Below are 17,660 nucleotides of genomic sequence, written 5' to 3'. Positions count from 1 at the left end.
GAAATTACCGCCTGCGTTTTTGCACGATGTCAATCGGACGGTTGACGGCACAGGGGGACCCACAGACGCTGCCGTTCCGCACTTTGAAAGCCCGGTCGGCAAAAGGGTGAAAGACACAGTTAGTTGGCAAACTCATAGTTTCCCTCTGCCTATCACTTCCCTTTGCTTTTGTTCTCCAGTTTTGCACCGTTCTTCACCTTTTCCTTTCATGTGCCCGTGCCCGATCGAAGCCACATGTGGTTCCCATTTCGGACAGGTCACAAAAGAAGAACGAAGGAGTTGAGCCACAGTGGCATGAGTAACCGAATCCACTTTGAGTCAGTCTAGAAACCCTGAAGTTTATCTGGGTTTTGGCATTCATCCTCAGAAAAAACAGCAGGTTCATACAGTCTTGCTTCTTGCCTTAGTGCTCTGTGTCACGTTTTTCTTCTCCTCTTCCTGAAAAGAAGCCTTTTGCTGCGATTCCTGCGGTAAAGGCTACTGTGAAAGCCCAGCCCGGAGCATGCTTTACATGTGCAGGACAAGGCGCATGGCTCCAAAGAGAGAGAGAAGGAAGGAGAGAGAGAGAGACAACACTATACAGATACAAAGAAAACGAAAGTTTCACAGGCTTTCCTCTTGGTCACTTCTCTTCCTGCGTTGTTGTGCCGATCCACAGTGTTTCTGACAGTGTTGAGTCGTTTCATGCTCCTTCCCCTCTCTCTTCCTCTCTTCCTTTCTCTCACCCTCAGCTTTCCTCTCTCCGTCTTACCCCGAACGCCCCCCACCCCCTTCTCCTTTCCCTCTCGCAGCTCCGGCTGCCTCTGACAGCTGAACTCATATGCGAATGAAGCCTCTCTCCAGCACGCCTACCCAATATAGAGCGTACGCATGTGTGTGTGTGTGTGTGTTTGCAGCCGCATACACGTGTGTTCTTGTGTTCTTGAACAAGTGCCAATTGAACACAGTGAGGTCAGTGAGACTAGGGGGGGCAGTGGACCCCCACAGGATGAACGGCTCCAGTCTTCCTGGAATGTCTCCAGCATATTAACTCTTCACTCTTTGTTGAAGAAAAACAAAAATCCCCACCCCGTCCGAAAAAATAAAAAGAATACACGCGAACACAATCATACAGACATACAGATACACGCACACACACAGGTTTGTTTTTATTACTTAATCAGGATGTGGGGTCGTACAGTAGTGTGCAACAGTCTTAGGCATCTGAGAAAATTATGGGTAGTAAGCATCTATTTGTTAAAAAACACTAAACATGAATACAAATAAACAAACAACACATTGTCAATTTATGTTAGAGTATGTTAGATTAACCATTTCCAAAGCTCTTCGAGGAAGTCCGGTGTTTACAGTTACCATCCAATACCTTATTTATCTCGTCAACCCTTCATTTAACTAAATCAGGTGTTCTGCTGATGGAATTTAACCTATCCGTACAATGAGTGGAGTGCAGTGAGAAGTCACGAACCAAACCCATGTTCTTCTAACAGTATTCTTCTAACCAAGACATCAATAACCAACAAGAAATTCTTGTTACTTTTTACAGTATTTATGTTTATTTGTATATAGTCAAATGTCTCATAGTGTTTTTACTAGTAACAGCACACTGGCTGCTGAGATAAATAGTTTCCATGGCTGTCTAAGACCGTATTACACTGGTCATATATACCATATATAAAATACTGTAGCATTCACCACTATTAAAGAGATGCAGCTTTTGCAAGTCTTGGTGTTTTATTCTCCAGTTGTTGCTGGCCACAGCTACACTGTACATAAGCAGAGTTATCTCTTCACTAACAGTTTGTTTGCTACCCAGCTCATGTCTGACTCTTAGCTCTTAGCTCATAACCCCCTGGGTGGAACCAGCCCCATCCTCCATAATAAGAGTCCTTAGCAGAATAATCCAGTGCATAATAAATAACCTAAAGGCAGCATGCAAAACATTTTCTGAACAAGCTACAATACTGTGCAAATTTTTAGCTACCTAAGCAAATGTGTTTAAAATGAGTTATCTCTGCAGTAAGTGTGGTTATACCAATAAAAAACTATATAACATTAGAATAAACACAGATAAATATTAATGTTAAATGTAACAAGAATGTTCTGTTTTTTTTTTTTAAGTGTCTGATATCTTTCCAGCTAGTAATAAGAACAAAGTTTGGCTTCAGATTTTGCCTCAGTGCCCCCAGCCACTGCATGGATTAGTTCAATTCCATCTCTAGCATGCCTGATTTAATTTAATGAAGTATTGATCGGCCAAACTAGGCATTAAACTGCAAATAAAACCAGGCTTCTTGAGGAGAGGTTTGGAAATGGTTAAACGATGGTGATCATGTTAGTTGTATTTATTGTAATATTAGTGTTTTTCTGAGCAAATAAAAGCTTACGACCCAGATAAACAGCTTTTTAAAATAAATTTCTTAGATGCCTAAAACATTTGCATGGTATTGTGTATGTAGTACCTACAATAATAATAATATAACCTGTATGTATTATATGTAAGTACCAACAGGCAATAATAAAACAATCATATGCCCCATATGTATTATATATAAGTACCTATATGTAACCGTAAAAGTAACTTGCGTAAAAAAGTAAAAACCCTTTTGTCAGTCCTAATATTGCAAGCTACCGCTGGTTTTTCTATAACTTCAGGACATTTCGTACTTAACTTGAATCAGGTTAATTCAGCGCAACCCCTTTTTTGCAATACACACACCCGACCACACACATACACGCAGGGCATAAACAACGTGCCTTCCCAGAGTTCCCTCATGTCATGACTGGCTGCTTAACTCTGATCAATCATCAATCGATATGTTAATTTAGTTAATATAAAAACTAAATCATCATCAACCCCAATGCAGGTCACCTTCATCCTGGCTTGAGATATATGTGAAATCGATGAGCGTCAAGAGCGGGCGCTGGACGCTTTAATTACATGACTGGACTTTAGCTGCCCAGTTCCCTCAGGGCTGAAATGGAGCGCTGCTGAAATGAGGATAAATATTTGCTTAGGCAGAAGTGTTAGAGGGGGCTTGAAGGGGTGTCTTTCTCCCCAACTGCTCACGGTCAACCACACACTGCAGAGGGGGAGTGACCCCCTGAGAAGGAGCACACATTCATATGGACACGCACACATATGTACACATAAAAAAATATGCTAGCATACTGTACACACACACTCCTCCACACATAGAAACGTGCATGCATATGTACATGAATATGGGTGCATACACACACACACACACACGGGTCATACCGTCCCAGGTCATTTGCTTCACATACACGACCAAAGTTTCCATTTCAGAAACTGTAAGCTTCAGAGAGCAGAGTACCTAGTAGTAGTAGGTAACATTTTCCAAATCCAAAGAAACCTCATGTAGAGTTTATACTGCATTTCTAGTCTTGTTTGTATGTTTTACATTTAGGCTGTTTTCACACATAGTTTGTTTGCTAAAGTCCATACCAGAGTTTGGGTTTTGGTGACATTGTATCTTTTATTTGGTTCGGTTGGATTCATGTTACAATAGCTAAAGAGCTCAAAATTATACATGTGAGTGTACTCTGATTGTTAAGGAATTTGGCAAGGAGACAGGCACTGTATTACTTTCACATTTGTCTTCATTTATGCCAAAAATACAACTTTTTTTTATAACTGTCATTAGTCCACCATTGTATTAAATCCAGATCTATTCCTCAAATATATTATTGATAAAATGCATAATCCTATCCATTTGGATGCATTTATTGTTCATCTACCATTATAAGCAGCAGCCCATGCTACAGAAACAATATGAAACCCCTTAACAAGCCAAGTTTTATTACACACTTATATAACCTAAGAATAGCTCTATTAATATGCATTGAAATCCCTGTACTTACTGAATAATAAGCCTTTGCATGAAAGTTACACCTTGCTCTCGTCTACCTATATGTAAATACAGTAATAACAAATAATATCTGTGAAAGCAGCCTTGGATTCAGGCCGTGTTCACACTTAGCAGATTTGGTTTGTGAAACCCTGGTGTAACTGCTCTGTTAGTGTGGTAAGTTAGAACATTTGAACGCTGGTGCACGCCAAAATTTGCAGGCTGCCCACTTTGCTGCCCACTTTGATTTCACACTGCTTAGTATCGTGGGAAAATGATGGCAATGCAAGGCCTCTCATGGCTAAAATTGCTCTAGAATATCACAAGACATAAAACAATACACAAAACCCACAAGCTCAGGTAGGCCAGAGTACAGCATGATACAGAAAGTTCATAGGATGTTACCCCAGCTTTTGTCACCAAATACGTGTCATAAAGTCTGCCCAATCAATGACTTTGGTTTGCTGTCAAATGTGTCAGTGTGAATGCTAAGCAAACCAGAACGAAAATACAGCAATGTATAATTTTCTGCTTTGGTCTGGACCAAGGGAAGCGGACTACAACTGTAAATGAACCCTCTAGGAGTCAGGGCACTTCTAGAAGTTAATCAATTACTTCATAACTACTGTAGCTTTAACAGTTCAGTGGACTGGATGTATAAAAAAGGTGAGGTTGAGTGTCAGATTGTCTACAAATCTCTAAAAATATATATATAACAAGATATATTCATATCACCAAAATGGTAACTTCGCAGGAGAAGGAAAAAAAAACGTTACTTTTTTGTATGTTAATGTAATATGGTTTTATTCCAAGTCATTTGGGAGTTATTTTTTTTTGCTCATTCATCATGACTAATCACACAGTGTAGAGCGCAGCTGGTATTTTCACATAGTGTAAAAAAAACAAAATGGGAAAAAAAACGTAGTTGTGAGGTTTCAGTATGGCAGGTTATAAAGAAATATTCCAAACTGGAGTACGATTCTCTGTTTTTACACACCGTCCCTGACTTATGGTGCTGGTACAAATTTAACTAGTGCTTATAGCTTTAGAACAGAACTGATCCAGGGCAGTCTGATCTACAGAATCGCACTGTGCAATGTTTAAAGGTACAGGACAGTATCTTCCTAGGCAAAGGAAATAGTGCCACCCAGTGTGTGCCACTTACATCAGCTGCTTCTGTGTGTCTCTGTGATTCATGGGGTCAGCTCGCTGCTCTGAAAAAACACATCCGCATGTGCCTGACCCAGTTCAAAATAATGAATTCACCCAAAGCGTTAGCACTTCAGACCCATGCTCAAACCATGTGAAAGGCTGTTTACTAAAGTGAAAACATGTACCTTTTAACTAGGGATGCATGATGATGCTGGAATCTTATTGGTTTTGGCAGATGATTGCTTATAAATAAAAAAATATATTGGCATCAAATGGATATTAAGATTTGACCGATATTTCAAACCGATATTCGATGATGAATTTACTCTGCCTCAGAAGAGGAAAATGTTAATGTGATGCTGTATATATATATATATATATATATGAATTTTACCTTTCTTATATTTTTCTATTTTTAATGCTAATCAAGGACCGAAGATATTTCCATAAGTCCTCAATATAATAACCTACATGTTAACCAACTCGATTGTCTAAAGTTTTTCCTTTTTTTGCCCAAAACCTGCCCAATCCTCAGATACCAACCCAGCAATTACATCTGCAAAAAATCTGCAGACAAATGTATAAAATGAAAAACTCCAGCGACATTGCTGTGTCTGATCCACACGTACCAGCGCAACACACACTAACAGGTCACTAATATGTCAGTGTCACAGTGTCACTGTAGTGCTGAGAATTATCCACCACCCAAATAACACCTGCTCTGGTCCTGAGTGGGTCCTGACCATGAGGAACAGGGTAAAAGGGGGCTAACAAAGTATGCAGAGAAACAGACGGACTACAAAGTGCACCTATATTGTAAGTGGAGCTGACTGAATAGACAATGAATGTAGATACAAGGAGGTAAGAGTACTTGATGTGTAGGTTTTATGGCTCTTAAATGCAAAGAATACTGATCAGAATTGGTCTATATAAATTCACCTTAGTGTCAGATCTGCTTTAAAACGCTAGGATGACTCTAGAATCTTGGTGGAAGTTATTACCGTTATGACGCACGGACCACGACACAGTGAAGAGCAATAGATCAAGGTCATTGTGATTACTGCATGCAGATAGAGGCTTCTCTGACAAACACGGCAGGCATGTTTATTTATTATTCCTTTACTTTTCACACTTAAACAATACAACTGACTGCTACTGCTCTGATGAACTTGTGTGGCTGCGTGGCAAGAATTATTCAGTGAATTTACTCAAATGTGTCTGTCACTGATACTGACATGATTAAAATATATTACACAATTTTGTCTTTTGGTTTACCTCCCTTTGACAGTAACTGTGTTGATGTAATATATTTCAATCATATGGAAATGATGTGCACTGTTGAAACCAATGTATCACGTTTGCAATGTGCATATACATATAAAAAGTATATTCACTCTTATGCTGTCCTAAAGTGCTTAAAGGCATGTTAAAACATTTACCCAGCTGTCGTCACATAAAGGCTACAGTGCAATAAACGTTTTTATTTTTCTTAACTTAAAACTTTAAAAGTTTATTGCAGTGTAACTTCAACTAAAATGTAAAAACCTTTTAGTAGCAGTTCCACTGCAATAAACTTTATAAGTTTTGAGTTAAGAAAAATAAAAAACAAGGTTTACTGCCGTGCAGCCTTTACGTGACATGCTTGGTAAATGCAGGACATTCAGTACTGTAAGTGTGTACGTCAGAAAAAGTGCATGCATTTGTATTTGTGCATTTTTGAAAGAAAATTTTGCTAATCAGCCAAAGTGTGACCTAAATCCATATGAAGGGCTCTTCAATAGCATATTAACTTATAATATATTATTACAATATTACTGATTTCAGTTAGAAAAACCTAGGTGGAAACCATCACTGTTGAACTGTTAATTCACATGAGAATTCACAGCTCAACCAGAAGGGGTCACTATTACAAAGTGAACTCCCCTAAGTGCAACTCCAAACTATAAAGACAACCCGCCCAACCAAAAAAAAAAGCCTGAAAAATGCATCCATTACTGGCTACTTCCTCAAATGCTTTCATTTGAGCTCAGTGTTTACAAATACAGCTCTCATGCTGCCTACTTTACGGCTATTAGCACATGAGCTATGTGAAAGTGTATGCGTGTAACCTATGTTGCAGTAAACATAGGACTACATAAATCTGGCCATGAAAGAGAGAGAGGGAACAAAATGATACAGTTTGAATTGGATTTCTTCATTAGGGGATTGATTGGAAGGTCAGGCGTGCTGTGATGGGACGGGGCACTGACGCAGGCAGACGCCGTAATCAGACTGCTGCGCGCACTCTGGGAACCAGTCCAGGCTCTGGATGTTATTTTGAGACCAGTCGCACACTCTGTTATCGTTTTATTAATTGTCTCTCCCCTTTTTTCCAGTACACGCTAAGACCAGTCAAGCATGCATCTGCTGTATGTGTTTTCTGAGAGAGAATCAGAGCATGACTTTTGTACGTAATGCAATCATCTGCAAGCGCTGCGCTATGATGGAATGCCTTTTATCCACTGAGGTTTGAGTTTTCTGTAAGCTGTAAAGTATAGAAGAACAACAGGAATTTAACCAGAAGGCCAGAACTTCCAAAAATACTCCTAAACATCTGCATTTGAGATTTCACAGCTAGGAAGCAGTTATTCTGTACATCAAACGAATATGCATGACTGGTTCATGTGAAGGTGTAAAAGAACATGTTAATGCACTACTGCCCACTGATGTTTTTCACACTTTATATAACAGCATTAACCTTTTTTCTGTAGGACTGTTACATAAAATAAACGAAAAACCAGGAATTTAACCAGAAGGCCAGAACCTTCACATCTTAAAATAGTCAGCACACCACCTTCTTTATTGCATAACCAAAAACTTGGGGCAGGACTTTCTTAAGAAATAAGAATCTTTTTCCCCAAACCTCAATCCTAAACATGATCCTAATCTCATTCCATTCTAATTATGACCCTAACCTTTATTGTAATGTATTTTTATCTGTCAAGTGAGCTAAGTTTCACCAGATAGTTTGTTAACAATCCGAGCATCTGCGAACCATCCACCAGGGACTATCCAAATAATGTAGGACCTAATGTTCTGAATCATTTTTATCTGATGGAAGGGTACCCAGCTGCATAGATCTTTATAAGGAGAGAGCTAAGCACCGAGACAACAGTCTGCTGAGAGTTCTTGAGTGTTCCACAACAGAAACTGCTGTCTCTCATCGAAGACGATGGACACGTCTCTTTCTCACAGCGGGAACCTGAACGGTGAACTTGATAATATATTACAGATTACTGGTGGGAGTTATGGTCAAAATATTATAGCATCATGCCTGAAGACGTCTTTATGATACAAGACACGTATCACAATATTTTATTTATTTATTTTTTTTGAGAACTTTTCAATTCAACATTTGCATAAACAGAAAGAAAATAACACGATTGATAAAATAGCATAAATACTAGCTACTTGTTTACAGGCTCTCTGTAATCGTTCCTGAAGTCGTTCAGTGTTTTTGAAGTATTAATTTGCTCTATGCTTTGATGCTACTATGGTTTACATGTAATTTGCACATTTCTTCTCAGGTTCAACTCTTTTGCATTACCTACATTTGTATACATTTAACTACATTTCCTTATTGTCTTGTCCTGTCTCTTCATTCCTGGTGTATTTATTGCCGGGCTTTGAGCCTAGTTTTGCGCTGTTGTGTACTTAGTATTGTACTGTGCTATTTTGTCACTTTCACTAGACTGTACGTTGTCTTGGTCGTTTGTAGGGCTGAAAGATTAATCAGTTTAATAAAGAAATTAAAACTTCGAGTGCAAATTTCAAAATCACAAGAGCTGTCATTTTAATCACAGCCTACATTCTCAACAACAAGTGGAGAAACGCAACCTAATAACACAGTGCTTGTGAACTGACTGTAGATGAGTTAGACCCATCAGGAGCAACCAAACACCTGTGCTGTCATGTGCTGTGTACATGACAACACAACCACCACTAACTGGCAGTCTGGCACAGTACATTCAGCGTTCCAGCCTTAAGCCAGAAAAGTGCATATGCTGATCTTCTTGGACAGAAAAACAGGCCTGGGGCTTAATTTATAGAAAACAGAAAATTCATTGAAAAATTACTTTGATATTTTCCCAAATTGTTCAGCCTCAGTCACTTGTACTGTGTAGTCCGACACTGTTAGAAATAAAGGTTCTGTGCAGATACATTTTTTGTTCAAGGTACAAACAACGTAAATGTTCCCTCAAAGGTACAACAGTGGTTTTAAGGTCCAGTTGTGCACCTTAAATAAGTTTTTCCAGGTGCAAAGTACGTTTTTGTACCTTTTCATAATCTAATGTTTAAAAACACAACAATAACATAAAAGCCTGGAAGGGAGATGGGGTGTGTGGAGTCAATACAACTTAGAAATTATCATTTCAATGGATTATGGCATAATTATGTTCCCTGACTAAAGGTACAGAGATGTATGCTTGGGGGTACCACCCCAGTAACAAGAGGGGTACTGCTCCAGTGACTGGAGATTGGAGCAATAGAAATTGCTTGAGTGTAAAGTTACCATTTCAGAGAGTTTTGGAGGGTTTTGTTATGACATCAATAATGACAGTGACAAACATTTTTGAGGAACCTTCGAGTTGGTGAGTGAACAGTTCATATAGAAATCTCAGTTTACAGAAAAATATCCTTGTTACATGCCAATGCTCCCTCAAGCGAAATGAAGCATTAAGTCTGATCTTAACATTTCTACGAGTTCAGTTGCTCAGATGTCTTCGCAGGAACTAACTCCTATGCTGTATTGGTGGGGGTGGACATTTTTTTTTGTGGTTGAAGGCTACTGCTTCCTTTCCGCAGTTCTGAAAAAATTGTTGCGCTCTCATGGGGCGGATAATCAAATCGCAGCCCCCTCAAGCGCAAGCTGATGCACTTTGAAAGGCTCCAGCTTTGATGCTTCCATGTGCCTGTGACATCAGCACATCTGGAAGAGATTAGAGATGGAAACGGGGTCCACTGGGGGAGAGCAGACCCGCCTTACTCTAAAAAAGGCCACGTCTAATAATAACCTAGCTGGCCATGTCCAGTTTTATTATTACATCCAGCTCTTTTACTTTAGGAACAGCAGAGAGATGTTGACACTGTATCATATTCATTTTATCAGGTACACATTCAGTGTGGATTTCAAGTAAAACTGGCTGGAATTTGACAGTTAAGAGCTGACCATATTTGAGGTAACCATGATTATCCACAGTGGACATCTGGCAATCAGAAGTCAGTCAGTAATGCACCATTTACTGAAACAATTGGAGTCTGTTTAATTTTTGACCATATAAAATCATACTGGCCAGTATTATTAGTTATTAATATTATTAATTGGTTATTAATATTACAGAAGTTTATTTTTAGGTTTTGTGGAATGTTTAGCTCCTTAAAAAAATTCACATCGGTGGGTCCTTAATGTAAATTGCCTCTAAATGTCTATAACGGTTGTAGTTTCTTCTGTTAGATGGTAGAAGCATCTGCCACCAGCTGTGTTTATTTGAAAGCAAGGCTTATTTTTACACCCATACACTCATTTTCTTCTCTGCTCTAACACTCCTGATTCAGCTCAACAAATCTGATCACTCAGATGCTAAACATCCTCAGAAACTGATTTGAAGAAAATGTAACCAAGTTCTAAGACTGAACTTTGGAAAATGTGGACAAATATTCCTGTTTATTTCACTTGACAACTGAAAGCAAGACTCCTGAAAAGAATGTAAGCTGTAATAAAGGCAAAGTGTGGACACACTAAATGAAAGAAATGGCATTATATTTAGCTGTTCAGGTTTTGGTGTCTTTTTCTAAGTACGTTTTCTTTGTTTTTTCCTCATGCTGAAAAACAAATAACTTGTGCATAATGGCCATTTTGACTGGATACTGATGGATACTGATACTGAGAAAGGTTTGATAGATCAGCATGCAAACTCCCTTTTCTTTCTGCAACCTATTTGAAGGTTTTTCAAAGTCAAATTTGCATACAGTTTGCATTGTGCTTAGTCCACAAGTGCTGCTCCATAAAACCAAGGAAATGGGACAATACTGTGCTTTGTGTCAAATAATGTGAGCACCAGTGCGTTGGATATTCTCTCATACTCTGACATCACTGCCTTACTGCTGTGCCAGGCTGACAGCGGGACCATGGTGCGTGTCTTCATCCAAACCAAACCCTTCCCCCCAACCCACAGACATGCACACAGACACACACACAACAGTGCTGAAAGCAGCCAAACATTGATCCACCATTTCCCCATTAACCCAACTGCTAGTACACACACACACACACACACACACACACACACACACACACACACACACACTTTATGCAATTTTGGGTCAGGAGCCATATATCTATGTATGTATGTATGTATCTATCTATCTATCTATCCTATATATACTATATATATGTAATAACCTATATGCAACAATGATATATTCCATGTGTACATATATAATATCTTCAGTGTTTCATTTTTCTATATGTTTTAACATAATTTGAACAGGACCTGCCATTTAAAACATGATCAAATTTCATGACGAATAGAGCAGTAGAATTAAACTTGTTCCATTAACTTTCATTCAAATTAAAACTGTTTTTGCTTTTTCTGCAAAGTTACATTTTGGAGATACAAGGTTTTGTTGTGACGGTGATGATAAGTACCTATATGTAACAATAATAGTGAATGTCCCATACGTATTAAGTATTATGGTACATATTACATGCATCTTATGGTAACACTGTACTTGAATAAACGTCAGTACAGATGTCATATGTTGTCATAAGTTATTATTACAGATTTTGTGCTGTCATAATGACTAATGTCACGACAGTTAGCATTTACGTCATCAAACATTATGACATATTTCATGACAATTATCGGTAATGATAACATGTCAATATCGTGTTTTTTTCATAGCTTTTTTGAGTTAACATCATTTAATTAAAAGTTTGTCTAACACAATTTTTAATTCTGCATCTCAGTTAGATCAACAATACAATTTAAGTTGAGCTTACGCAAAATTATACAATTATTATACAATTCATCAATTCTTCAATCATTATACAATTAAATTGCTTAAATTTGTTGTTGGATCTTTACTCTGTCTCTCTTATGCTTCGATTTTTTGATTCCAACCTCCAGTTTAAGACTATGTTGGATTTACTTAAAAATGTTATGTCAAATAGTGCGTTAAGTAGCTTTTAATATGCTCAACTGAGTAATAAGTAATTAAGGTAAATCACAAACAAGTTTTTTATGTATTACTCCAGCATTCAACTTAATATGGTTATGTTCTACTAATTAAAGTAGACAAAAAACATAAAGTTAATAGGTTTAAGTTAGATCAACATAATCTTGTTAAGCTATTACTGTTCAGCTGAGCTGTCGCAGGATTACCGCAAGTATAAGAAAGATGCACAAGCAATGGATGATAGGCCAGCGGAAAGACAACACAAAGGAAGAGTAAAACAAGTAAAACAGTATGCAAATAGATGATAATAGTTTCAGTGACATTGTCATGCGTTTGTTAAATAATATCAACAAGAGAAAACTGATTAAAACCAACAACAGTGCGATTTCATTCTTTTTGAGTGTTTGTCCCTGATAGTAACAAGCATCCCCCAGCCTAGAGGTGTGTGGCTGGCGGAGTCAGTCCTGATCTACAGGTGGAAAATATCAGAGCACAAATTGAGGGGGAAGAGGACCTCAGTAAAGATTCAACCAAAAATTAAGCAAATTTAGTTTATAATGAGGCAGCACATTTACTGCTTTTTGAGTAAGCTCAACCTAAACTGTGGAACTAAAATTGTGAGTTTAAAAAAGTGAAATTTGCCTAAAGAAAGCTATGAAATCAGTTACTGATTGTGCACTTTTTTAACAGTGTGTTATATTACTGGGCAGAATCTGTCATAATAACTCATGACAGCATACGACATCTGCCATAACATCTTTATGGCATGGTTATGTCTATGTTATGCAGCAGGTTCTGTGAAGAGTTACTGACTTACTTATATGTAATACGAATTTTCAAATTCTTTTTTTATGTTACTTATAAACCTAGCCCAAACCTTTGAGAGCACTTTAGGACCATTTTGTTGGTGTGGTATGCTAGTCCTGTTTTTCTGTGTTTTCCCTATATAGTCAGGACATTTTTGTCCTGAAAAGATATAAATATCCCTCACATCTGACAGCCATACTGACAAAGGTTAAATCAAAGCAAGTTACCCTTTCACAGTCCACATGCCTGAAAAAAGCACTGCAATTTCTTGCCTCTGTCAGTCAATCAGCACAAACCTAAATTCCACCAGTAGTTGCTGTGACATCACAGGTTGTGTGATTTTGATAAGGCAAATTGAGACGCTGTTGCCACAAGGGTGCGATTTGCAACAAGACTCGATATACTCTTCACTCCTTCAGCTCAGAAATGATGTGACTGGCTGCTGGCCGGCTTCACCACAGCCTATTATAACACATTCACACTTCCCACAAAAAAGGAGACCAGACATGAAAAAAAGAGTGCAACTGGTCATGAGGTTTCACGTGTCTTGTTTACCAACAAGCAAAACCACTAAAGACACTTACAAGGACGAGGACAAGGGGGGAGACTTTGAAGTCGTAAACTACTGTAATGTGTACGTTATTGCAAGTTAACAATAAATAAACAAATAAATAGGTCAGTCAGCCATTGAGAGAGTAAGTACATATGTAATTAGTGTAAAGTAATTAATTAAATAAGCAAGTTAGTATGTAAATGAATAACTATACCCAATGCAGGAGTGTCTTCTCCGACCTGAACCAAAGTTGAACAGTGAACTCTTCCGAGGTAAACGATGATCTTTATGCATGATTTCAGATCGCAGTGCAGATGGTCACAGTTGTTTTATCGCAAAGACTGGAGTTCCACGTGCCTTACAGGCTTCGAGTAAAGGCACATTTTGTGGCACTGTTTTTGATCAGCTCCAGCAGTAAAAACTTGAATGACCCTAGTACTTTGGGGAGGTCAAGAAGTTGGGTTAAATTAGCTTTAGTCAAGTACAGAGTCCAGGGTCCAAGAGAAAGTTCATTGGTTAAATGAATCTTGCAGTCCTTTGGAGCCCAATTTCTCCATCCGGATCTTCAAGCTCGATATCTGAGAAACAAAAATGAGATCTTCAAGCACCGCTAACAAGATGTCACCAGTTTGACACAGCTTCCAGCTCCAGGGAGAAGTTTACATCGCTGGCTTTGCTGATTGCTATCAACAGCAAGAAGTTCCTGAACAAGTTGGTGCAGTTTACTTTCCAAACTTGAGGAGAAAACCAACTGAAGTTTACGCTACTGCGCTGGCCATGCTGATTGCCATCAAACCTCAAGAACTTCCTCAACGCGTCAACAACTTGCTTCCAAAGCCCACTGAGAAACCGATCTTTTCTTTGTTGCGTGAGCCGATGAGAGTAGTTTGGAGAGCGAAAGGGAAAACAAGAGTTGGCGGAGCGTCGACCTTTCTTATGGGGTCCCAGGAGACAAGCATTTGGGGTATGAGGTCCGGCTAAGTTTCCATATTTGTTTTGCTTTGGCTGTGTGTCCAAAGTTGGAAAAGAGTGAGGCTTAGGAGGACCAGAGAGGGAAAACGAGAAAGAAAGCAAGAATGTATGTGTCGTCCAGGATCAGTAGCGTACGTTTAAGAGGAACTAAAGCTGGTAGAAACACAGCCAGCCTGAAGCGTGGTGCTCAGTCACACGCTGTGACGGTGTGTGCGTGAGTCCTGACTTGTTGGAGCTAGCACTGGGTGTCTCCTCTCTGCCTGCCTACACTAGCCCTGCCTAACACGTGGAAGCACACTGCATCCCCATGAGGCGCTAGCAGCACACACACACACACACACACACACACACACACACACACAAAACACATTGTGTATTGTTAGCCCTGATAAGGGATGAGGGGGAACATGGTGGGTAAAAAAAAAGAATAAAGGGGGCAGTGAGGGAGTAGAAAGCAAACAAAAAGAGGAAAATCCTTAGTTTAACCCGATAACGTCCCCTCAGTCTCCCATTCAAAACATACACATGGAGCATTGCTGTGACATGCATTCACAGACAGCATGCACGTCTACAGCTGCCCTCCTACACCTCGATCTTACTTATTCACTGAGTGGAAAGCCTTGACAAGCTCCATTTCTCAACCCTCTCCTGCGTCATCCTGCAGAGGAGAGGAGGCCTTGTGTTTTTGTCTTTGGTTCTACCAAAGCTTACTCAGCCACCAACAGGGCCGCCTGGACAGAGCATGCTCGTTTACCTGCTGTAGGGCTTGGAACGGAATAAATGACTACACTACTGAAAAATGGTTTCTCAATGGTTCTTTAGTAAAGGATGATGGTTATATAGTACTGTGCACAAGTCAGAGACCACTCTTGTTTTTTTCAGTTTCTAGTCAAGTATAAGTTTCAGAATATGGAAAAAAGAAAACATGTTTAACAGGAAATTACACAAAGCCTACAACACTAAGTACAATACCAAATCTATCAATATTCAATTTGTCCACTCTTTTCGTTTGCAAAGATATTTCTGAGGAGGTTAGATAACCCACTTGCACAAAGAAGGAACAATTCAAGGAGATTCAAAAACTGGAGTTCAAAAAATGATGAAAAGATACCTGTTGCATATGGTTCTTTAAAGGATCTTTTAAAAATCTTTCTACACAAATCCAAAAAGCGTTCTGCTAATGTATGTTCTATTAGCCAAGAGTGTAAAACAGGCAGACACGTGTTAGACGAAACAAGAAATTATTTGCCTTTTAAAATAATTAACAAGCAAGAAACAAAACAAAACAAGCAAACAAAAAACAATCAAAGAACCAAACAAACAAAAAACACAACAAAACAATAACGAAGGCCAATATTTTAGACACAATACCACTGGTATGACTTTTTTCTGAGAACTGCATGCTAGCGCAAAATTAACATTGGCTAAAAGAAACTTAAAATAAGTCTATAATTACTACTGTTATAATTTATGGTACATAATTCTTCAAATATAATTACATAATTACAAAGTTACATTCATAGCACACAACCCACACACAGTATGCAAATTGATTGGGAATTACTTAAAAGGTTCAACTTCTGGCTTCTCTAGTTTCAATGTCAGGAAAAAAAAACATGGCAAATATGCAAAGCATCAAATTCAAATACTAATAAAAACATCCTCTTCTAGTTATGAAACATACGTGGTATTGATTGAAAGATGAATGTTTTTCACTTGATTCAATGAGCTCTGACTGAAATAAAGACACAAAATCACCTCTGTTTATGCTAAAGGGGATGTAGGAAGGCTTATCCATATATATCTACATACACTATAGAGACCAGTTCTGCAGTTTCTATTTGAAACCCGATCACAGGTTGGGAAATCTGGCACCACACTGGCACAAAAGACTAAAAAAAATAAAAAAAGGAGAAACCCATTTACTCATATGCAGCCACCTGTTGTTCTTATTATAAAGATTACATAATGCCATGTGACAAAGCCTAAGGCAGAGCAGTGTTATGAACTCTCTATGTAAATATGTGCTGTTCAGCTATCGGCAGTGAAAGCCATTTGTAAATGCTGGGTCAGGACAGAGAAGGGGATTCTTCTTATCTGCAGGCCTCCTTGCATGACGGATGGAGAAAGTAGCCAGCTGCCAACACATACCTATATAGCATCCTTTCACCAGTGTTTATCTATAGCTAGCTCCGGTTGTGCACTCTCCTTAAGAGGAAAATGCTCTGTTTATCTTTTATGACACCAGAGCTAATCATTGATAATGGAGGCAATGCTCTACTTAAAGTAAACATGCTGTTCGAGTGTTTCTCCTGGGTCGTTCTGTTTTATCTGATTTGGCAAGTATTATGTGCGTATTGCACTGAAATGCTTTTTTTCCCTGTGGTGCATGCTGTGATTTTTGTAGTGTGTGGGTTGCGTGAGTGACTCCATTTCGGTCATGAAAGAAAATCCGAGCCACCTCAAGAGAGCCTGGACACTTCTTGAGACACAGGACATCCTTATAAAAAGCACTATATCAAACAAACATGCTGTAAAATATACTTAAAGCAGCGACATTCAACACGCGCCATCTGTTACAGCGATCGATGTTTGTGTCAAAACTGCAAGTGCTGCAAAATGCATAATGGCACAAAAAGCAGAAACTAGAAGAAGCAGAAAGCTCCATCTGAGCCAGCAGTGACAGATTGTCATGCACCATGTGATATCTACAGTGCATGTGGACCTCATAGAGAGTGGGAGGAGAAATTAAATAACAGTTTACTTACGGAGGCGTAAAATCAGCGTTTTGCAATACCACACATGACACAGATGAAGAAAAACAGAAAAATTTGTAATGTATTTGCTGAAAAAGTACTGGTTAAACAGTGTCACAGCATGTATGTTTTAAAGATTTTAAAGCAATGGTTTGGCCAACAATCAAATTTATAAAATTTCCCCTATAATTCAAAAGTAGTCAGTCAGCCACAACATGTCTGGTGTCCAAAATTTGCTTCTACGGTTTTGCAATGGGGCTACGGTGAGACACCTTTGTTTTCGTTATTTTTATACTTCCAGCGCATATATTTACACAAATAATGTCTATTTAC

General features: G+C 38.7%; 1 protein-coding gene across 8 annotated transcripts in view; it reads right to left on the bottom strand.

The window, feature by feature from the left end:
* Positions 1-17,660, bottom strand: part of LOC118819278 (cAMP-specific 3',5'-cyclic phosphodiesterase 4D-like) — a 96,876-nt gene that overhangs the window by 28,060 nt on the left and 51,156 nt on the right. Inside the window, exon 1 of one of the 8 annotated variants that reach the window (XM_036586996.1) lies at positions 13,814-14,949. The exons of 5 other annotated variants lie outside the window; for them this stretch is intronic. In XM_036586996.1, coding sequence (XP_036442889.1) covers positions 13,814-13,893 — 80 coding nt within the window. In that variant the 5' untranslated portion in view covers positions 13,894-14,949. Of the gene's footprint in view, positions 1-8; positions 2,273-13,813; positions 14,950-17,660 lie in introns of those variants that run through there. 2 more of the 8 variants (XM_036586994.1, XM_036586995.1) reach the window with 2 other exon arrangements.

This window comes from Colossoma macropomum, unplaced genomic scaffold (genome assembly GCF_904425465.1).
Source record: "Colossoma macropomum unplaced genomic scaffold, Colossoma_macropomum, whole genome shotgun sequence".
NCBI classification, from domain to species: Eukaryota; Metazoa; Chordata; class Actinopteri; order Characiformes; family Serrasalmidae; genus Colossoma; species Colossoma macropomum.
This window is presented reverse-complemented; position numbering and strand designations above follow the sequence as displayed.